General features: G+C 40.2%; 1 protein-coding gene across 2 annotated transcripts in view; it reads right to left on the minus strand.

Moving 5' to 3' along the window:
• Nucleotides 1–1,965: 1,965 nt before the first annotated feature.
• Nucleotides 1,966–24,830, minus strand: part of chst11 (carbohydrate (chondroitin 4) sulfotransferase 11) — a 92,539-nt gene continuing 69,674 nt past the window's right edge. For both annotated transcript variants that reach the window (XM_053313965.1, XM_053313964.1), the window contains exons 3-4: nucleotides 3,304–3,533; nucleotides 1,966–3,099 (exon numbers count right to left, since the gene is read on the minus strand). In XM_053313965.1, coding sequence (XP_053169940.1) covers nucleotides 2,475–3,099; nucleotides 3,304–3,533 — 855 coding nt within the window. In that variant the 3' untranslated portion in view covers nucleotides 1,966–2,474. The remainder of the gene's footprint in view (nucleotides 3,100–3,303; nucleotides 3,534–24,830) is intronic.

Consider the following 24,830-nt stretch of genomic DNA (forward strand, 5'->3'; position numbering starts at 1 on the left):
CTTAAGATCGTAATTTCGTCTCTCAATATTGTGATACATGGAGAAACAGAATATGTCTATTCTGTGGATTTTTGCATTTTTACAGTTAAAAGATTTGTTGCTTTTTTGGAGAAAAATCCTTATCTGACAGTCCCAGGATATTTGCCGTCTTACTATCTGTTCTATAGAAGGCAAAGCCCTCTTAAACAAACTTGTGATATTGGGCTGTACAAATACATTTGACTTGACAGGGCCACAATAAACAAATATATTGCTTTGACCATGTGAGCATAAAAATGCAGGTCTTAAAACCTGATTCTGACTGGGACCCTCTTCAAGACAAGACTTCAAGACTTCACTTGATATTGTTCTGACACATTTGTAATTTCACTACAACGAATCTGGTGAACCAATTGTACCAATAGTCAAAAGTGTGTAAGACCCCTGATTTGACTTTAAAACCAGAATTTTGTGAAACTCAGGTTGGCAGACAAAGAAAGAGGTACAGTGTGCTCTAATGCATGAGAAAATGATTATTTCTGGTGTAGTCAACCGCAACAATGATATGCAGCTTTTCTCCCAAAAAATTTCTCTTTTTCCTTTGAAGCTGTAGGGGGTTGAGAATTTATAAAGGTATAAAAAAACAAAATGACCCTCTTGCTCTTCAGTATGAGAGAGACAGGTCAGATGTTGTATCTCCCTCTCCATCCCTCCTCCCTCCTGTATAATGCTTACACAACAGCCTGTAATCCAATTCACAGCGTGATGGAGAGTGCAGTTATTAACCTTGACATTGCTTAGCATCGCTGACATTAATCACATTACAGTATGAGATATAGTATCTGATTCTGTGATGTGGGCAGTAGATTGTTGATATGAGAGCAGTAGCTAGTTCTCATGGTCTGGTTGCGAGCTGGGGGGGGGGGGGGGGGGGGGGGGGGGGTAGCAATCTTCCCATGAATTTGTGAAACAGCAATGATGTGCACTGAACACCGACTGTGGATCTCTAAAGCTCTCACAGCCATTTTGGCACCAAATGTTTTGACAACAGGAAATGGAAGATAACTCATAAATCTCTGATGAGCTCAGACACAGAAGGACAAAGCCGTGGGCTGAAACGTACCGTGAGTCCTTCGGAAATGAAAATGTTGTATCGGAGGCAAGTTGAGAAGGAAAAAACCAGCATGACAAAACAGAACTCTTAACAACAGTTCAACTTTTAAAATGTCCTAAATTGTTCATCAGCCCAGAAAAACAAAATATGAAATCTGTGTCTCTTATTTTAATCAACAAAGCAAATTAAATAATCTTTTGTTATTGCTGCTCGCAGCAATGCTTAATAAGACAATAAAAACAAAAATAAGCATGAAGACAAAAGGATCTTAGTTTACAGAAAGACATATTTGGAGTGGAGACTTTGTGGGTACAGCCCTGGGAGTGTCCACCAAACATCTGGGTGGGGCATGTTTGGGGGGCGAGGGGGGGGGGGGTCCGCAGGGCGGGGTTATGGGATCCAGTGCCTTTAACCCTTTACAACCACACAGGGCGTCTCTTTTCTTTCAGCTCAGGGAGACTTGTCACTCACAGCTGGTGTGCCCAATCACACGAGTGCATCTAGTACCTTCTTGACCTCAAAATGTTAAGGATGCTTGGTGTTACAGGCGATGATTTATTTAGCGCTTCCATATGTCTCTGCTGCAGTAGGACTCTCCGGTTTCACAGGGTCCTCGGGGTGTAAAGCAAGAGATCCCTTCCGTCAACATATAATGACTGAGAACAGTTTCCTTAAACTGTTGGCTGAAGGCCATAGTTACAGTTGGAGAGGTCTTGAGAGTGAAGTCAGTGCCCGACTATTACAGGGCATCCTCGAGGCATCTATGAGCCAGTTTCCCTCTGTAATGTATGAATCTAAATAGGGCAAGGTTGACAGGTGCTCTCACAGCATCCCGTCAAAGCAGAGGAGGACATGAAATGCGTTTTACAATTTGACGGAGTTTCTCTATTGATCAGGGGAAGGGGGAGATAAGCTTAGCTCCCACGATGCATTGGGGTCAGGGCGCGTGCGAGGCCACTGTTTGCTTTGCAGAATCTGAAGCAGCCTAATTTGTCAGCAGTTTGTTTTAAACATGTCAGGGAACATCATCAGAATCCCTCTTCAAGTCCGTCCCGTGAGGAAAAGTTCCTCTTTTAAAACCTTGAAGACCTGCTTCACCCACATCTTTTAGTCTTTGCATGCGTTTGGTCTGTTCACCCACATTCTCATCCAATCATAGCTCTCTGTGCCACCCAGAGTTGATTGGACATTCTTCCCCTTATGCACAGACAAGCACACATTACCTTTTCTCAGCATCTGTTTATATGTTAAATCCAGACCCCACGCCTGCAAGGTACAACAACAGTTTTTTAAATTTGCTTTCGAAAAATTCCACCCATCACTCATTGTTGCCTTTTCTTGAACAAGGCAGCCATTCCCAGAGTCCCAGCTCTGTCCTCCATTAGTCCAGCCGGAGGTAACTGGGTGTAGAGTAGTTAAACATGAGGAAGTCCAACTTGTAAAGCTGGTAGAGTTGGATCTGCTGCTGAGTGCTGATATTGCTGAAGAACTGGGCTGCCATGGCATCCGTGGTGCGGGTGGACTTGGCGTAGCTCGGGAAACGCAAGGAGTCACCAACACCCACCAGCCGCAATACGTAGTTGGCATCCTCTTCAAGCGTTTCATATTTGCCCACCAAGTCATAATGAATGTGACATGGGTGGCAAAGCTGGTAAACGGTCTGCCAGTGCTCGTTGAGTGGGCCATCGCGCTGCGTGGCTGGATCCACCAGGTATTCAGCAAACTCCTTAAATTTAACATCGGCACCATTGAGCAGTGCATCCTGTGTGGCATTCTTGCGGTAGCGCCGGACAATACGAGTGCCGAAGCGCTTGTGGAAGGATGAGTTGTACTTGAGAGTAAATTTGTTGCGGTATGCAGAGACCAGCCTTTCAAAGGGCTCACGAACAAACAGGAACTTGAGGTAGTTCTTGAGGCGGTGGTTGATCTCAGCAATGCTGTACTGGTTCAGGGTCTTAAGGTTGGAAGGAACATGGGCTTCATTGGATGGGATTTCCATTGGGTCACTGTGGGGAAAAAGGCATGAGAAACATAAGGACCAGTGACAAAACAATGTACATTCACATTTTTCTATGAGTACGAAGGTTCTGTGTATTGAGGAGAGCCTGCAGCAACTTAACTCCCTTTGAGAACAAATGTTCTCTGCCTTCTTTTCACATTTTCTCAGACAGAGTGCCATAAATACATTAGTCTGTCACTGCTAGACTCACCTGTATTTGCCTCGGCCTGTGAGCACCATCATGACACGTTTCCAGTTTGTACAGGCCACCTTGGGGACGTAACAGTAGATAAGCTCATGATCCTCATCCACCACGAGGTGCTTGAGGTCGCCGGGAGTAAGGACTCTCCGTTTACGGCTGGACGCACTGTAGACTCGACAAGCATCCACTACCTGATCCCTTCTGGTCTGATGGAGGACAGCTGCTCCTGACAACTCTGGCTGCTCAGGGAAAGACAGAGATAGGGAGAGAGAAGGGGACAATGTCAAAAGAGATGCTTTTCATCTAGATCTGGAGGGTTAGAGACCCTCAGCCCTTGGATGAGTGATTTTAAACAACAGTATACTGTGTACTGCTGCTCATTTTTCAATGGCTAATGTTCCTGGCAGAAGATAGAAGGTGCTAGTTCTGCTTTTTGAAGCACTGTTGCAATTTCCCATCTAAGATATTACAAAATGTTACAAAGATCCCTGCCCAGAGTTGACCCAAGGATGCTGAGGTCAATTTCTTAAAACTCTAAACTAGATAGGACATCAGTAGTTGCACTTGAACTCTGTTACCTTGGTAACCAAAACGTTTCCAAATATATTGACATGATGGACTCAAATGAATTTCAACTGTACATATGTATTTCAAGACTCTATATAAATTAACATGCAAAGCATTCATAATGGTCATTACACTATTATGTAATGACTGCAAAAAATATGGATCCACAATATATTGCACATACTGAATATTATATATTAGATCCCCATTGATGAAAACTATATTTTGTCATTTTTTTGCTGAGACTTAGGACTCATTTATTGTTTCTTACTTTTTTTTTTACTATGTCTCTAAATCCATTTGTTGTTTTAACACCTTTTTTCTGTGTTACTTTTATAATATTCTTGGCTGGGTAAGAAAATTATAAAGTGCCAATAAAGCACTCTAAAATGAATGAAATTAACCAAGGAAGAAATAAGGAGGGAGAGATGAAGGGAGAGATAGATGGGAAGACTGGCAGGCAGATAGTGACAGTGTGTTATTAATCTCAGGCTTTATCATCATACTCATCTCTTTATAGACTCTATCTTTTTTCCCTATCTGAGTCGCTCCACAGACTATGATGGAGATTAGTCCAAGGGTGTGGAGGAAAATAATGATATTGGAGAATATTACAGATATTGAGTGTTCAGTATGCACAGATCCAGTCAGCGGTCATTCATCTGAGGCGTATATTTCATATTCACTATGACGCTGTGATGAAGAGGACCATAGCAGGGAGAGGAGGGGGAAAAGAGTCTGGAGGCAGAGAGCAACCTGAGGGCTTCATGTTTGAAAAGCAGGAATGTTTTCATATGCCTCTTGATTATTTTTCCTCTGGGTCTGAATTCCCCTCCAGGGCAGTGCCCCGGTTTCCTCATGGAATTTAAATTGATTGTACTGTGGCTTGCATCTTCACTCACAACAAGTGTGGCCTTTCAGTGCTTGCCCTAGCCATGGCCGAGAGGAAGAGAGAGAGCTGCTGACATGAAATGCTGAAATAACTTCAACCCAGGGACCACCACCATGCACTTTACATGAGGACAACTTGACTAAAGAAGTTTGTTTGTATATTTCTTTGAAGTCTCTTTAGCCATGTCTCTGAGTGGGCTATTCATCATGTTTGAGCTACAAGAACATGGGAGGAAACCAATCTCTTACACCTTTTTAATGTGATGACAACATACAAAAGCAGTTCTGTGAAAGGTCCCACATCTGTATGTCAATCACCCAGCAAGGAAACACCGTAACTAAGAACTTATGGCAGTCAAACACATGACCTGAAAATCATATTTTAGAATGGTGCCTTTAAAAAGTCACATTTTATAGTCTGGTACTTTCTCAATAAACTCCACTATTGGAGAGTCATGTGGGTATACTCATAGGTCGATGCTCTCTGTCTGGGTGAAGAGGTGGGTGGACGGGTTTTTCCTACTGTGAATTCCCTTTTGAACAATATTTTCAATGCTATTCAACTCAGAAACAGTCTCATAAATAATTTAAAGATGTAGTAAAAGAGCTCCAAAGGCCAGTCAACACATGAAGATCTCAAATCCATGCTACAACATCATTTTTTTATGGTACAAAATGTTTATCCCCAAAGAAATATCTTGTACACACAATATATTCGTCCCATCTCATTCCTACAAGATAATAACCTGCCAAGTCATCATAGAAATAATGTTATTTAAGGTTCTCTTTTGACCTGATTTTGTTAGATGTTCTTCATCCGTGACTTATTTACCGTAGCATTAAGTTGTTTTGCTCATAGTACAACCAGTTTGTGTGTGCAGACTGTGGCCAGTTTTAAATGCAGTTCTGGTTTGTTAAAGGGGACATACTGTGCATGTTTCAAGGTCTATGTTTTTAATTTCCTCTGAAATATCTTCGCATTATTTACAGTTGAAAAAAAACCTTATTTAACACATATTGGTCTTTTATGGAGCCATTCCGTTCAGCCTATCTAAAATCAGCTGTTTTAGCTACTGTGTCTTTAAGGCCCCCATCCCTCTGCTCTGATTGGCCAGCTTCTGGGAGATGGTTTAGGAGGCTACATAAACAGACTATGGGTATGGGTATGGGATTTCACTTCTTTTCCTTGTTCATTACTCAAAATGTCAACTTTTCAAATACATCTGTACATGTCGAAGCTAAAATCTGATCTGAAATATGCGAGTGGACAATGCAAAACAACACATGAAAATACCTTAGCAACAACCGTAGCAGCCAAATTTACGAAACGGACGGCCATTTATGGGCATGCCCAATGAGCTGACATTAGCTTTATTGGCAAGGTAGAAAAAAACATTAAGATAAGATAAACTTGATTAGTCCCCTAAGGGAAATTTGTTATGGGCACATAGTGCTACATGGGTGCATAGCAACCATTGCGAACAATGCATTATGAGCAGGTTGAAGCCCTGGCTTTTGACTTGCAGGGAGCATTTCTATATACAATCACCACAAGTTGTGGAACTATGACTATGTTTAGCATATCTGACATCTTCACAGTATGTATAATAACAAAAAGAAGTCATAAAAAGCTAAATATGTCCCTTTTAATCAGAATAGAAAAAAGGGAAGGATGTACATTTGGGTCTCGTTCCCACTAGATCTTCACTTGCGTGCATAACAAACAGATTTTATTGCCACAAGACAAGAACTCAATCCCACTAGAAAACAACTTCACACAGTTTGGCTCTTGTTCCCACCAGATGAAGATGAAATTAACTTTTAGTTTAGAACCATGGCGGTCTATACAACTTTATTGCTTAATTGGTTGCTTTATTTCTTGGAAAGAATTAATGCAGCTACTAACTTGACTTCTACTGATATGACTTCCATCATATTAACTCTGGTACACTCTTTCTGTATCGCCTCTGTTCTAACCTTGTTCATTTCCCTGTCATATCAAACAGCCCTTCAAAGCATTTTGAGGGATGTGCAAGTTGACAAGGCATGATGGATTATGAACGTCTCTGCTCGAGGAGAAAGGCCTCATTTTGCACCCCTCCCACTTCTTCTCTCTTTGTGAGCTCCACACTCCTCCCTATTCAAGCTAGCGCCGATACATCAAAGCCTGCTAAGGCGTAACAGCGCAGAGTGAAAATCAGCTCTTTGTTGATGAAAATCTCTCCTGTTTTATCCACTCTGAGACATCAAGCTGCAATTCACGCAAATGTCGCAGCAAGTGTGCGGCCCCCCCATCCCAGAGGAGGACAAATGCTGTAATTAACATGGGAGAAAAAGACCAAGGAGGGAATCTTGTCATCTCCTGTTCTGCTTCACTTTTCCTCTCCTTATCTCACTTCTTTCCATAGGATTACTTTCTGCCATTTTTATCTCCTCTTCAAGCTGCTCAGTCAAGTCTTTTGTGCAGTTTGGATGAAGGCGTGAGGATGAGAGGGAGATAGAGGAGGAGGAGGAGATGAGAGATGCGATATGTCGATACAATCTGAGGGGAGGCTGTGATGGAGGTCATTGACCTCTCGCCATGTCAAGCGGTTCCCGTGGGAGAGTAGATATCATTACCAGCCTATTTGCTTGCACATTCCCACCCTAATCCCTTGTGGATATGAACTTGTGGGTCAGCATTGAATAAGAGCTGGCAAAAGTCATAAAACCATAGCTATAAAAGTAGTTAGCAGCCTCATATCATATGGTCAATTTACTTTGATATCTTCCGATTGGTTAAAGTCCCAGAAGGGCTTCAAACCTGCAGCTCAGCAGTTTCCCTGTGCAGCTGCGCTATGTGATGAATTACTCAGCACGACAGCATATACTATGTATTGATTCAGATGTGAGGGTGTGCGTGTGATTTTGTTTTCATTCTCTCTAGAAAACTTGTCAAAACTGGGAGAAAATTGAAATGGGAGGAGTAGAGGACAGAAAATCCTTATGCATATATTTAAACTTAATCTCACCGTAAAAAGTCATTATCAGTGTTGTATATGCAAATAGAAAAACCTCCACGTTTCTTATCTCCAGATGCCAGTTAAAGTTCAGGACAAGCCCATTGTGCATTCACGTCCCTTCTCAGCTCTTGTCTCTGTACATTTGTTGTTAAAACGTGTGAGAAACTGATGACGGGGAACGTGCAAATCATGTTTCCATATTTCAAGTCTTCATTTCCTCGCCACGGCTGTGTTATTCTCAATGAAAGTTGTTATGAGTTTGAAATATGATCTGAGAATCAGCGCGGAGCGGACTCTTCCAGACACGGCAGCGATAATGAATAGCTTCTTCCTGATCTGCTGATGTTTGCAAAGAAAGAAAAGAAAGAGAAAAGAAGCTAGAAAAGGATTAAAGGAGGAGGAAAGGACCATCTATCTTCCAACTTCATACTCAATGAAAGCCAGCTGGACAACTTAACCTGCTACCCCACTTCCCCAAGAGCCTCCAAAGTTCATTAAGTGTGAATTAAGTGTTAATTGAGTTTTGGTGCTTTAATTTATTTCAAATTTCTTAGAGATTTGCACCACCTGAGCACAATATTAACTAAAATGTGTGTTATTAGTTGGTGTAATCTTTTTAAGGGCATATTATTTTTAGTTTAAACATAATGCACATGTGTAAATGTTGTTCAGTTTGATAAACAAGACCTAAATGTGACTAATACACAAAACCTAGCCATGTAGAATCAAATAATGAAGGTTTAAACCCTAACCCAATGTATAGTGTTGTGTACTATATTTAAAGGTATCCTGAGGAGTTTTTGACCACTAGTAGTGCTATGGAGCAGTGGTTTTATGAGGAAGGCCCTGTATCATTTGCACACCCACAAGTATGACACCTACACATTCTTATTAGAGCCTTCATGCTATTCCAGTGATCAACTGGTAGCAGTAACCAGAGCTGTGGAAGCTACTTTCAAAACTGCTGCTAGTGAAGCTACATGCTACTTTTCACTGGAAACAGTTTGCTACGACACAGCACTTTTACCTAAATTAGCAAGATACATTACAAGCAGATACATTACGAGCATGTGATAGCGACGTAAAAGGTTAGTGGAAAAAATTGCATCACCAGCTACTCTGCTACTGGGAAATGTATTCAAACTGTAGCTAGTGAAGCTACAAGCTACACAACACAACACTTACTGAAAGGAGCTAGCTACATTACTATCATAACATGGCAATGTAGCATGTTAGTTGGAAAAAATAGCTAGCTACTTGGAATTCTTCTGCTGGGAACCCTACTGAGAAATTTAGTTAAACCAGTAAATATTGTTCAGGTGGTACAGAGGATTCAAATCACAGATGGGACTGAAGCAAGAGCTAAAAGCTAACAATGTTGGCTCTCTAATCTAGCTAGTTACACTACATAGCTAACATAGCTAGCACTCGCTCTCCCTCTCTAAAAATATATATCAGCTCAAAGTGTATGATAACAACAAATTCACACACAAACTTGGATCATATAGCTACTGTTAAAAAATACATTTATTTTTGGTAGTTATAGTTTTGAGCCAAAACATACGCACTGCTGAATTTTTTTTAGTTAATCATTTTAATTTCAGTGGATGCTCTGAATGTGACAATAACTTTTCCTTTTGGCCGACAGGAAATATTTGTCTGGTGAGAAATCTCAGTATCTATTGACTTGATTAATGGACTTATAATGCAATGCTCCGTAACAGTGACCAAAAATCAAGCTGAGATATTTCTGCTGCTTGTTGCAGTCACAGCTTGAATTAGCATACATATGAAAATAGCTTCCTGTTAATCACTTATTTCTCCGTACTTGAAAAATAGCTTTTAAATACTGTTGAGGAGAAAATGAGATGCGAATTTGATTTATAGCCTAGGGATTCTGCAGTGTCACAAACATTTTGTTTGGAGACACTTCCTGAAACATCTTTCCCTCTAAGACATTAAACATGCTTCCTCTTGCAGTCTAAACACTGCAGCAGTCAATATTGCTATTTAGATGTTTCCTCAACTAATTGTGCAGCACTGTTTATTTCCTGTGAGGCTATTCTGGTGCTGCTTTTCGAGTATTTATGCCCTCCTGTATCTGAGAGGCTTAAAAGTGGCTGGAAACAGGCGGAGGAGACAAAATGACTGTGTAGGGGAATTGGTGAATTTACGTCCAGTGAATACGGTGAAAGCAAAGTGCTGTTGTAAAAGTTCCCCTCGCTTTAGTTTGATGTCACTAATGTCGGAGGAAAGCTGTTTTTTTCACTTCTGTTTTGTCTCCTATAACCTGATCTGTCTGCATGTCTCGTCTTCTGTTTGAGCATCAGCATCTCTCTTTGCTTTCTAGCTGTGAAGCTATCTAAACAAAGATCAATAGGATTCATCAAAGCATCTCTCTTTCTCTCTCATACACACATACATACATAGACACACACACACACACACACACACACACACACACAGACAGAGTACTAAAGGCAGTCTGTCTCTCAGACTCTCTGCTTACAGACTGGCATTCATGAGAGCAGGCAGGAATAAAGCTGCCAGTGTAACACAACTGTACCCAACAAACACACACTCACATACACACACACACACCTGATTTTCAACTTGTATAAAGCTCTGTGTTTTCACCTGAGCCTCTGTAAAAGGCAACAAGGCGAGGCTCTTCTATAAAACACTGACAATGACAGTTTATGAGACGGATTCATCCTTTCCACTGAAGCTGGCGGCATGTTAACTTTCCATAATGTCATGTATGAGAAGTCGCACCAGCAGAGGGAGACCGGGCCCCGTGCGGGACACGTCGGCCCCCGAGCACCTGCACCCACCGCGACACAGAAAAGGCCTGAGGAAATGTTTCTTTACCTTTATTTATCCAGGAAGACGACTGAGAACACACACACTCCCTTTTTTTCCCCCTTTTTTTTGGGATGTCCTGCTTCATATTCATGGAGCTCCACACATTCATACCTGGAAAAAGCTCAGGACAACCACGGGCATCTGAGCAGCTTTATTGTTCATGTAGGTTCATGTGTTAAAGGAGTAGTCCACAAATTTAGCATTGCACCTGAACACCATTGAACTCATGGCAGGCATTTTTCTTTAAAAAAGGGGTCAAAATCATGGCAGCAGAACTACAGATATTGTCATATTTAATCCACACATTCTTCTTCCTACAATACCCACAATGCAACTGAACTGCTGACAGTCAGGTCGCAGAATCAGGTGTATGAGATGCAGATGAGGAGTACGAGACAGAAGTCTGGTAACATCACTTCTTTCTAACTCCACATGCCCAGATTTGTTTACTTTTACAACTTGTAGTCTTCAGCCCCAATCAACACTGACTTGAGTGACATCACTTGAGGCAATTTATCAGATTTCACGCAGCTACCTCTGGAGACATAAAGGCTTCATACATATGTTTTCATATATGCAGTAACACCTGGAAACACATCCTTTAATCAGAGGCACCTCAATGTGATTTTGTTAGAAATAGTAGGACATTTTCAGTTTTTAATCAAACGTTGAGTCATTTGAACACATTTGACTACAATGCTAAAACTATTTTAGTCAGAGGCCAGCATTGAACTTTTCTTAAAAGCAGTAAAGAAGGAAACTTTAAAGCTGTGAATCTACTGATTCATGATTTTTGCAGTGATGCCTCTTACGTAAGGGCCCTGCAGAGACACAGTGAATGGACGCAGTGTGTATACAGGGGGCCAGAAGCACCGGGCTTCCCTGCAGGGGTCAACACGGCCAAACAAACACACACATACACTTGTGCAGTACAGTATCCATAATGTGATGCTTTTAAATTGCTGCAGGGGTGTCTGTTCGATTCCTTATTGATTCTCAGAACCAATTAGTGATAATAGTGATAAAGATGTGATACTCTTGCTATTTACCTTTCAGCAAATATCTGATGTAAGCAGAGTTGCTCACATAATAATGTGAAGAGTGTGGATCTTATTTTACTGTAGGCACCTCAGGGATGGTTGTCTGTAAAAATCTGTGGTGAAACCCTGAGGCCTCACCTCCCCTAAAGGAGCTGTTAACAGACCATCGTAAGAATTTCACTAGCGGGGTTTTAATGGAGAGTTTTTAGTGTGTCATAATGGTCTAACTGAGGCTTTTCCAGCTTGACAGGAATAAAACTCTGGTGGAAGTAGTGAAGATTCTGGTCCATCTGGGAGGTCAAAAGTCAGAGATCTTGCTCACAGACATTTGTATTATTGAGACCATACTGGAATATTTGCATCATTTAGATTGATCACTGCAGTATATTATATGAGTTGCAGGACACTATCTTCTTAAATCGTCATCATCTATCACTGTTAGTGGATGCTTGTGAGCAGGAACTGTTCCATATTGGTTCAATTAGGGTGTTTCAACCATTTAATGCAATGTCATTTATACTTTGCATATATAATGGAGACCAACTGCCACTTTGGGACAGTTTTTAACGTTAACCCCATGGCTATTATTGTAACCATGGCGATGATGGTGGCCTTACTTTAGGGAAGTAGTAACTTTAACTCACACCACATGTGTCTCCAACCTTAATAGGCCGATTATTTTAATCAAAACCATGATCTTTCCCTTAAACCTAACCAAGTGGTTGTTGTGTCTGAACCTAATTAGACCTTAATCACAGCACTGTCACATCATAAAACATCATTATTTCTTTTAACAGTGACGGTTTTGGAAAGCACAGAGAAATGTTGTCCTGCTGATTACTGCTCATAGAGGCGCCAGATTCAGGTGGTCACATGGTCAGATGACGTATTTGGTCCTTTTAATTTGGACTTGTTGGTGTAATGACCCTGTATAAAGTCTAGTTGGAGATTTAGTAGTTACAATGATAGATGTGTGTTTGCTTATTTGAAGGTGTATGTTTTGGTATGTTTTAAGCAGATTTGAAGTGACACCTACACGCAGGCAGTCCTTGTCTTTTCTCTGAATCTCATTTTCTGGAAAAGTATCTAGTGAATGCATGTTTTGTCTTTAGTAGCCAAATACCAACATTGGGATGCTGGTGTGTCCTTGAATGCACCATGAGAATAACTCATCTTCTACCCTCTCACACTTGCAGAACCACATATGAAAAATGCTGATATATGCACATAAACACAACATAAAACATATAAACACAAAACAATGGTCATTTCAGGTTACATCTCCAGGATACGTGACACCTAGGTAACCCTGACTCTCCCTGTCCCACGCTAACATTAAATCTGTAACCTGAGCTCAGAGACACCAGCTTCCCAGGAGAAAGTCAGTCGGGCTTGTGAACGCACCATAAAACCTCTGATAAACATTTACAGTGCTCTCTCTTTGATTCCTGCACGTCACATTTACAGTACCGTGTGAATAAAACATGACACAGAGAGAAAATTACATTATGAAGACCTGATTATATGTATTTACTATGTGTGAACTTGTGCTGCTGCACGTTTGTAGACCACAAAGAATGTACTGTATATTTGTGTGTGCGTGCGATTACGTGTAAAGACCAGTGTGCCTGTTAGTGTATATACGTGTGTGTGTGTGTATATAACTGTATCTCAAAGAGAAAAATGGGGGTATAATTATAGCACCATAGACAAGATTATGACAAACTGTTCTGACTTCCCCTCAGAGCTATCAAAGTTTCTCTCTTCTTCTCTCATGAGCACTTTACCCTTTTTCCCTCTCTGCATGGCGTGTTTTATCCCTCAGGGAGCAAAAACCACAGAAGAGAGATGAGGAGGAGAGAAAAAAAACCCGAAATAGAAGGTTTCTGTTAACACTCATAGGCAACTAAACTCCGAAAATATTGTTTGAATTGTAAAGGCTTCATTACCCTGCAACGATATGCTATGATGTTAGGAAACTGCTAAAAGGTAAATGTGATTGTTTTTTCTGTTGCTCAACCCAAATACGTGACTTGGGCATTTTCAAATCTGTCTCATTTTGTACCGTTCAATGGGGCTGAGGTTACTTTTCCTCCTTGGTACTATTAATTTAGGCAGAAACATAGCAAATGTACCATAGCAACCACACAAAAGACCTTTTAGACCTTGTTGTGGGCGGATGTGGCTCAGGGGGTAAAACGATCGTCCACTAATCGGAAGATCGGTGGTTTGATTCCCGGATCCTCCAGCTCACATCTGGAAAGCACTAAATACAAGTGTAAACCATCTCCGAGATGCATTGTGATCCAACCACTCATACCACTTGCTGAGATGGTCTGGGACACATTTGACCACATGTCTTTACTGATGTAAATGGTAATGTGTCCTTATGCCAGGACAAGAAAGTATTTTGTCGATGCAGGACGTGGTGGTGGTTTGGCAAAAGAGTGTACATGTTAGGAGTAATCTGAACAGTTAGGATAGCCCATACATGTATATTAGTTCTTAAAAAATTTTTGTGGTGTTTGTCTGATGTGATAACTGTATGCAGGGCTGTTTGAAGTGATATAGGCAGCAATGAAATCTGGACACAAGTGGTCAGTTCAGGACCCATAATAGAGACAGGCGTGAACAGCAATGTGCCTCTGCTGTTCACTTGTGATTGGATCACTTGAGACACACGTTAATGCCAGGTGTAAACAGGGTCTTGGAGGAAGTGGTCAAATTCTGATTCTGTGGTTCATTTGAGGTGAACAGTCCCACAGCCACGTGCGCTTTGCATGCTGGGATGTGAATGAAAATCAACAGTTCATGGCACCTATCTAAAGAATGAATCGAATGCCGATCTGACCAAATAATAAAGTAAGTTTTCTTCTTGATATCAGGCCATAGAACCTTCCTCGGGCCTTTCTTGATGCGTTTTACATTCTTGCTTCCACCCCAGAAACATCTGACCAATGAGAGGAGAGAACATTCTCACCTGGCATTTATTGATGTCTCTTTCCAGACATGCCCTTTTCATTTAAAGTCCAACAAGTTCTTCTTGTTCCTTCAGTTGGATGTTTGAGCTTCACTGTGCAGAATGATGTATGTGCAGAGTTTGTTCTCACATTCATCTGCTGACAGTGGAATGATTTTAAGAGGCGGGCCTATGAGCATGATGTGTGACATTACAATTAGTCTGGAGCCAATCCTGGTCCAGTATCCAACTTACACAAGTGTGATATTGCAATTTGAAGGCTCCAGTGCACAAACACTGGGAATGGACTTCACAGTGAAGTAGACATCTTGTGTCCAACCGTTCAACTGGACACAATGAGTATGAAACATATTTGCATATTCATAGATTCTTTCACTTTTAATGAGGGAGAAGGTGTAGATGCCAGAGATTAAGGGTATTAAAGTGATAATTATTCAATTTTGTTGATATGTGATGTCTTAATGCATGTCAGGAGGGGATCTTTGATGATGTTACAGAGATAATTAGATCATCTAATTCAATTTATCACCAGTTCATGAAACCTTTTGGTTTGGTAGCAGCACATGGCTGAACAGAAAAAGTACTGTTCAAAATGTTTGATTGACAGGCGATCTTTTCAAGCTCTTCTGCAGCAATGACTGCTGAGGACAAAAATATAATAGCTGAGATTTAAAGTTCATTCAAACACAATCTTCCTCAGCAGATGCCAATTCAACGCCAGAACTTTCAATTTCAGCTTTTTAAGGTTGACATGGATGAACAGTCCTGAAAGTGATCTGAAAACTAGAAATTCAGTAGAAATACAGTAGAGGTTTCTGGCACAACTTCGCCTACTTCCAAGGTGCATGAAGAAGGGCAAAAAGTCCACAAAAGTCAAAGCTCCAGCAACATTTATAGTATAATAAATCAACGTTTTTCAGTTTGTGGCCTTCATCAGGGTCATTGTAAAGCAGCATTTAAATAGGATATTCAAGTTTTTTTATGTATGTATGTGTAAGTATATATATATATATATATATATATATATATATATATATATATATATATATATATATATATATATATATATATATATATATATATATATGTGTATATGTATATGTACATGCAAGCTAAATATGGCATATCAAATAGACACATTTTAGGCTGTATTTTTCTGGTTTATGGACATTTATTGGATACTCCCCTTGCCTCCCTGTCTATCTGGGATAATGATGGGCCTGGAGTCACATGACCATACATCCAACCCATAACCCATTGGCTGATAAATGTCTGAATGCAAAAAACTAGAAATTCAAACATTTTCAGCACTGTGTAAATCATTAGAATTTCTCATTATACCCATTTTATTTCATTAGAACTAACTAAAGCTTGTTAGTTCAACATCATTAATTTCTCTCATCCCAATGTTACACTTTTTTTGTTTTTGTCATTACTTCACTGTGCTGCCTAATCAGATGTTCATTTGTATATTTTTTCAAAATCATTTTCTGAACTTGTCTTGTCAGGATCTATTTTGCTTGAAAATGAGGTGAAATGGGGAAAGCAAGTGTGAACATGAAATCTTGAGGAAAATCAATTTAAACCAAATGTTCAGAGTATTAAAAAAAAATACTCCTTGTGTTTTTCTGTGACAGGGCTAAGAGCTTTCTGGAGAGAGATATATGAGGATAATAGGGATGCTGAACCAGATTTGAACTGTGTATATTGTGTTGTCCACAATGTAATTATTTCACGATAGTAAGAAAAGATGCTTGTAATGTCAAGATCATAAAACAATTTCCCTTTGATCCTAATGAAAGAAAAAAAATCGTATTCTCTGCGGCCCCTTGCGCTGTACAGTCTATTCTCTCTGTGCAGTTTATCTTCTCAGAGAGCACAACAGAGTGCTCAACTCCTCTAAATCCTTTTGTCTCTCTCCCTTTCACCTCCTTTATTCAACCCTGCTCATATGCAGCCTCCAGAGGTAGACGCAGACAAAAAGACTAAACCCTCCTCCTCTAAATCCCTTTGTCTTTAAACTGGGAATGACTTATCCAGCTTCCCACATACACGCACACACACACACACACACAGAGTCATCTTAAACTCACAACCGCAGCGTGTGGCTGTGCTCTGGTCTGATGGTTTTACAGCAGAGCAACACTCGAGACAGCTGCTTTGGCTTTCTTTGTGGATGAAAGGTACGACGGCGCTTTCAAGTCCGTGCCAGTCCCTGCTGCTTCTGTTCCAGCATAATCAGAAAGGGGCGGGAGAGGAAAGCTGTTGCCATTATATTGTTTAGATGATTTCATATAATTAGTTTACTTTCTCTTAAGCGGAGGTTGTAATTGAGAATTTATTTAAGTCGGATTTGTTATTTGCACATTATTTCATGTAGCAGAAGTAATGTTATGTTGGAGTCTCAGTTTAAAATTATGTAAAGCCTTGTTGGGCTGCTGTGGTGTGAAAAAGACTCTTAAGCAACACCTGCAAGCAAGCATAACATCTCCATCCATCCATCCATCCATCCATCCATGTTCTGCCACTTATTTGGGGCTGGTCTTATAGTGGCATCAGGCAGAGTAATGAAACCCAGAAACCCTTCTCCCCAGCAATGCTCATCAGCTCCTCCTGGGGGATCCCAAGGTGTTTCCAGGCCAGGGGAAATATATAGTCCCTTCAGTGTGTTCTGGACTGGAGGAGCCGGGAATTGAACTGCCATTCTTCCAATTGGTGGATGACTGCTCTACCCTCTGAGCCACAGCCGCCCCATAGGTGTGGATTGGAACGTAGATTCCATCCATCCATTTTCGCAACACATCAGCTACTCCTTGGGGATCCCAAGACGTTCCCAGGTCAAGAGAGATATGTAATCCCTCCAGTGTGTTCTGGGTCTGCCCTGGGATCTCTTCCCAGTTGGACATTTCTGGAACATCTCTAGAGAGAGGCTTCCACAAGGCATCCTGACCAGGTGGCCAAACCTTTTGATGTGGAGGAGCAGCAGCCCTACTCCTAGCCCCCCCTAGATGTCCGAACTTCTGACCCTATCTCTAAGTCTGAGCCCAAACACTCTTTGGAGAAAACTCATTGCAAACTCAATACTCAAAGCTCGTGACCATAGGTGAGGGTTAGAATGTAGATTGACTGGTAAATTGAGAGCTTCGCTTTCAGGCTCAGCTCTTTCTTCACCAGATCCAGTGCTGCTCATGCATGATCCATCTCCATCCATCAATCTCACGCTCCATCTTACCCCCACTCGTGAATAAGACCAAGACATACTTAAACTCCTCTGCTTGGTGCAGCAACTTCCTCTCTTTTTATATGCTCTGATGTAAAGTTTTATGCTGGTCACTGCGGACTTGAATTTGATATGAACTCTTTAAAGAAACTTCTGATGTCTCACAGACTATTCCCAACAAAAGTATTTGTTTTGTTTGCCTGTACATTACTTGGGTAAGTTAACATGGTCCTAGATTTTCTCGTCAATATTGTCTGTAGTTTTCACAGAGGATTTGGAAAAGAACCTTCAAATAAACCAGTAGCACAAAAGCTACTTGTGTCTGCCTGCGCTTCGAGGGAATTACAGTGAGAAAACACACACACACACGAACACACACACCCACAAATGAACTGAAGGGATTGTGCGGTTAGCAGGATATTTGCAGCTGGTGAAACATCCTAGACAGGTATTATCTAGTGGCACAGACACACAGAGACACACTTTCCTCCCTTCAGTGAACGCATTCATTTATGAGGCACTAAAATTACCCCTCTCTCTGGAACATGATGCATAATCAGAGTGTGTTTATTTCAAGCCATTTCCAATGATAGCTGTTGGCTGCTCCCATAAGGACTGATGACATGTTCATCACCCTGGAACTACTTGATCAAAACCCCTCATGATCATGACTACAGGGTAATTACTGAAAGATCATAGATGCAGGCTGGTTTGATTGGAGTCTTTTATGTACAGGGCAAAGAGGAGACATCATCAAGCAGATGTGTTGTAACATCTCAACTATGTCAAACAGAGAGATGGAAAGTAGCTAAGTACATTTACTCAAGTACTGTACTTACCATTCAATGCTACTTGATATTTCCACTCCACTACATTTCAGAGGGAAATATTGTACTTTCTACTCCACTACATTTATTTGACAGCTTTAGTTACTTTTCAGTTACTATTCACAATGGATAATATAACAAGCTTTTAAAATACAACACATTGTTAAAGAAGTCCACCAAATAGTGATTTCCCCTCTAAACTTCTCACATGCTTTCAATTCAATAAATGTTCAAATGATCCAATATTTCAGCAAAAATCAAAGATTAGAGAAAAAGTCCAAAAACTGAAAACATATTTGTGTATCAGAACTTAGTTTTTTCTTCTTTCCTCTCCCATTGATCATCTCACCAGCCCTCACATTTATCTGCTGACCCTTTGGAGGGGCCCCACCCCTAGGTTGGGAACCACTGGACTAAACTAGCTAACTGTATATAAAGTAATATAAACTAGCTAACTGTATATAAAGTAGTGTAAACTAGCTAACTGTATATAACGTAGTGTAAACTAGCTAACTGTATATAAAGTAGTATAAACTAGCTAACTGTATATAAAGTAGTGTAAACTAGCTAACTGTATATAAAGTAATGTAAACTAGGTAACTGTATATAAAGTAGTGTAAACTAGCTAACTGTATATAAAGTAGTGTAAACTAGCTAACTGTATATAAAGTAGTGTAAACTAGCTAACTGTATATAAAGTAGTGTAAACTAGCTAACTGTATATAAAGTAGAGTAAACTAGCTAACTGTATATAAAGTAGTGTAAACTAGCTAACTGTATATAAAGTAGTGTAAACTAGCTAACTGTATATAAAGTAGAGTAAACTAGCTAACTGTATATAAAATAATGTAAACTAGCTCCACCCCCAGCAGCTACAACAGTAACATGCTGCTCTAACACTGATGCTTCACTATTTATAATCTAATGATGTCATATATAATAGTATATAACTACTTTTACTGTAATACTGCATACTACATCACTCATAATACTGCAGTACCTTTGCTGTAATACTGCATATTACATCACTCATAATACTGCAGTACTTTTACTGAAATACTGCATACTACACCACTCATAATACTGCAGTACTTTTACTGTAATATTGCAGTACTTTTACTGAAATACTGCATACTACACCACTCATAATACTGCAGTACTTTTACTGTAACACTTTAAGCTATGTAGTTTTACCGTAGCTGGATTTTTCAAGCAGGACATTTACTTTTCATAAAGTATTTTTTCATTGCTGTATTGGTACTTTTACTGTGGTATAGGATCTGAGTAGTTCCTCCACCACTGCAAACACAACAACATAGCAGTAACCACCATTTCACTTCTGTGTGTACATCAGCATGGACTTTTTTACAATGAAGAAAACCTTTTTAATGACATGCCTATAAAGAGTGGGAGAGCCAACCACAAGTTTTTGTCCTTCAACTTCTCAAAGGTTCAGGTTATGGGAAGTACCAGTTTCCAGGTCATTAAATCCTGGTCATTTGTCTTCGGAGAAGTGTTGGAGACAAGTGACAAATAAAGAGGAAAAACCCAAATAAATGAGTGTAGAAACAGGACAGATGTACATACTTAAATACAGGACACAAGGGCTCATTGAACCGTTTGATGAGTGTGAGTCATACAGTATATTACTGCTTCCACAGTCACTGGATCTCCACTACTGTGAATTCAACACCTTTGGGAGATTTGACAGTTACATAATAGTGAGCAATCAGACTGAAAAGAAAAAAAGTGGGGGATGTTTCAGTTACTGTCAAAACACCGACACACAATCCAAAAATTCAGAGTGGTGTATCATATCTTAGGGTTTAAAAGCTTATCAGATAACGCAGCACAGAATTTTATAATACTCTGAGGCAGGACTTTACAGCTCTGGCTGCCATCAGGGCTGCACTTATTTGATGCACTGGTGCAATGTTCCTGCATTTGGATCCACATTGACACATGCAGTGACTTCATTGAAATGATTTTTTTTTCATGCCTTTAATGAGTTTGAGAATATCGTTTAGTGCTCATCCCTCCAGACGAGTTCCAGAGATTTGGGGAATCTACTGTATGACAAGGAGTACTGCAGCACTTCAACACCACACTTTGTGTTGGTTTTTCTTTTCAGTTGTCATCCAACTGTATATAATCCAATTTAGACTCAGAGGATTACCAAAAAAATGGAGAATGTCTGGTATAATATTAGAGTGACTGTTGATTTGTCAGGTCTGTTTTTTATTGATTTTTTTCTTACTGTAGTCTCAACCCTCATTTGTCTATGAAATAGGTCTGCCAAGAAAAGCGTGTCTCAAATCACTTACTTCTGTTAGTACACTTCTGTGTAGTACACTGTGTACTTACTTGTGTAGTGCGCGAAATTCAACAGGTTAGTGTTGTCTCAAATCAAACATGGCCGTTGTACACTTACCGGAAATGACGATTAGCTAGTTAGCAAACTAGTGTTAGCATTCACGTTATCATTTGCAGTACCAAATCATTACAGACTACTAAATATGCATTCAAAATATGAAGTGACGTACGCTTCATATTTTGAGTGCATAAGTGTAAGATCAAGATTTGAGACACAGCATTGGTGTTGCTATTTCTGACATTTCCAAATCTATTGGTCGATAAGAGTTTTCTGAGAGTTCAGTGAGAATTCAGCCACTTACCAAACAACCAACACATGTGAGGATTAAAAAAATGGAAAAACATACAATCGGTAGCCAGTGGAGTATAACACCCAGCTTCCACCTGCCCAGACTTCTAATTAGCCAGAGTAATTGAATGAGTAATTTGCCCAAAAAGTCACTGTAATCAATTGTAATTTAAACCTAATCTTAGCTATGACCTTACACCCAAACAGAATCAGATATCCTCAAAATATCTTCACTCTGGGTTGATTTTCTTCACCTCTCTCTCCTTATGACATTTGATCCTCAATATATAACAAGAGAGATACAGACTCTATTTCCATTAGTGCCAGCATTAGCCTTGAGTCATTCCTCCCTGAACAAACCCACAGCAGGACCTTGCGCAAATCTGCACTTTATTTTCACCAGTCCTGATCTCTCAAACAGCGTTTAACTGTAATAACGGTGTCTACATGCCTCTGTGAGCCAGCCTGTGATTACTGGTAGGAAGAGAAAAAAAACATTTCCATCAGGAGGAAAGACTAATACCAGAAACAGAAGGGAAAGTGGTTTTCTTCTCTGTATTTAGATGATATCTGACCATGTGTGTGGCCACATCAAATCACCCCTCCTGCAGGTTTATTGCATTTGGCAAATCACTGATTCTGATTTTGGCATTGAGGACTTCAGCTTCACTGTAATGTAGTGCAAACACACCAGAGGGTAAAAATAGCAAAGAGGATCTCTGTGAATTTTTCCAGGCCTCAAAGACACCTTGTCCCTGACTACTGTAACTTCAGGCTTCAGCAGGTTGGAAGTGAAGCCTTAAACTGAAGACTTCATTCCAAAATGTTGTTTTTTTTCTCCCTCTCTCAGTCTGAGTCTCAGGTCTGTAATTGTAAGGAAACCACAGAACATGTATTAATTGGACGTAAAATATTCTAAACGGAGAAAAAGTGCAGGAAAAGGAGGGGTGCAGACTGGAAGGGGGGAAATATTAATGGGGGGTGACGGAAAGAGGGTTAGGAAGGGTTTATTTGGGTATTTACTGTAAGACACAAGTGTTTTTAAAATGCCACACAGTCAGGACAGCATTTGAATGCAACACATAAATCAATTAGTAATCAATAAAGAACCTACAGGCCTCTACAGGCATGAATGTTTGTCTTGTCCTGTAGTTGTGAGTACTGTGCATTGACTGCATTCTTTAGGTAATACACTATGTTTTCAATGGATGGGGAAACACTGAAATCATTCACTTTTGTTTTGGTTGTTACAGTGCTGTTCTGTGTGATGATGAATGAATTAATCTACCCCCCCCCCCCCTTTTTTTTGAATCGGAGCTGCAGCCTCAACATTTGGTCTTCAAATTAGTCTGCTATCGCTCAACAGTGTGTATGTTAAAGGAATAGCCTAATTAAGACAATGTATCTTATTAGTTTAACATGCATATGGGTTAGGAATTGTAATAAAAGAAGTGTGGTTTCACTGGGAGTTAAACAGCCTTGACAAATAACTGTTTTCAAGCCTTCCAAGTACTTCTATGCAGTGACTCTGGCTATAGTTGTGGTTTAGCTGCCCGTTCCACCCTCTCTTTGTTCTGTCTCATCAAACCAGTCTGATGCCTGATTCTCTCCTGAATCAGAAGACAGGGGGTGTGGGTGCAGATTTTTAATTCTTCAAGAGAAGAATAAAATAAAGCAATGTAGAGTTCCATCATGCTACCCTGTTTCCTGATGGAAAATCTACAATGGGTGACAAATTTAAGAAAAAACTGGTACAGGTCTGAATCCACCCCTACAGTGAGGGATCCAGTGGCTCTGTTATGTTGCGGGGGGCATTTTGCTGGAATGGTTTGGGTCACTGCAAATCAAAACAAAGTAGTTCTGAGTGGTCTCCTTTATCCTATGATGAAACATTTTCTTACCTGATGGGAATGATCTCTTCCAGGATGGTAATGCCACCATCCATATGGGGTCACTGAATGGTTTGATGAATATGAAAATGATGTAAATCATATGCTATGGCCTTCACAGTCCCTAGATCTCAATCTGACTGATCACCTATGGTAGATTTTGGATTGACATATAAGACAGCGCTCTCCACCACCATCATCAAAACACCAAATGACAGAATATCTTCTGGAAAAATGGTGTTCATCCCTCCGGTAGAGTTCAGAGACTGTAGAATCAATGCCAAGGCACACTGAAGCTGTTCTGAAATATGGTGGCCCAACACCTTACTTAGACCACCTGATTGTTACTGTGAATTGTGGTTTGACTGTAGTTTAACTAGTAGTGTTGCTACATGTAGCATTGCCACTCTCCAGTAGGGAAAATGGTAACACACTTGGCAATGTCTCAAAATCCACATGACTTAGGTATCTTAGGTCTAGCATGTAGGGCACAGTCGCCTAAAACAGAGGTGTTCACAAGTCATTTTTTGCAAGTCCAAGTCAAGTCTCAAGTCTTTGAGCGAGAGTCCGAGTCAAGTCTCAAGTCTTTGAGGGTCAAGTCCAAGTCAAGTCTCAAGTCTCTCGCAAACACTAAATCAAATTCAAATTCTATAAGCTCTGTAAAATCCTCTATATAAGACAGTAATGATGATTGTTTCACTAGAATCTACAGCAATGTGATGTGGAACAAATACAAAGGATTGTTTCAATTTCATAACTGTATTTTTCTTTCTTTTTTTGACTTTTTTTAACAATGCTGTAAAATACAATAAAAGAAATATATCGCACCAACAATGTATTTTGATAACAGGCACACAGCACACAATATTTTGCATTTTAACAATAAATGAAAAGACACACCCACAATGGTGCAAGTAAATTATGAGTTGTACTCATTTGACTTACTAACTTAAAAATGAAAAACTGGTTCTTTAAAACCTCTTTCACATTCCTGAAAAAAAAACAAATATTTTCTTTAACAAGAAATAACTGAATCTTCTTGTTGCACACTGCTGTCCGTTTGTTGGCTGACTGCGTGAAGGCATTGTAGCCAAATGTAACGATCCAAGGGACTCCTGTTGGGCTTCTTTCACTCACTATTGTCTTGAAATCAGAGAGTTTCTAATGCAGTATACAGTAGTAGACGGGCTCTGCTCGAAATGCGTGCGTACACACACGGCGCATGCGTGATGTTGGTGTTTACTGTCAGCCTCAGTCACAGCCAGAGATCACTTCCCAAATGCAAACAGAGAAGACGAATGACATATAATAAATAATGAGAATATAAATGATAACATGAAAATAATGGTCATTTGCAAGTCTCCAGCCTCGAGTCCGAGTCAAGTCTGAAGTCAATGTGTAGTGCGACTTAAGTGCGACTCGAGTACGAGTCGCAAGTCCGAGTCACCAGCTCTGGCCTAAAACCACACATTGTTGTTTTTTACATTACTGTTAAACAAAGGAGATACTACATATTACTACAAGTAGACTTGATGTGGAGCTAGGCTAGCTGTTTCCCGCTGTCTCCAGTCCTTATTTTAAAAAATAAACACA

Source organism: Scomber japonicus, chromosome 23 (assembly GCF_027409825.1).
Source record: "Scomber japonicus isolate fScoJap1 chromosome 23, fScoJap1.pri, whole genome shotgun sequence".
NCBI lineage: Eukaryota > Metazoa > Chordata > Actinopteri > Scombriformes > Scombridae > Scomber > Scomber japonicus.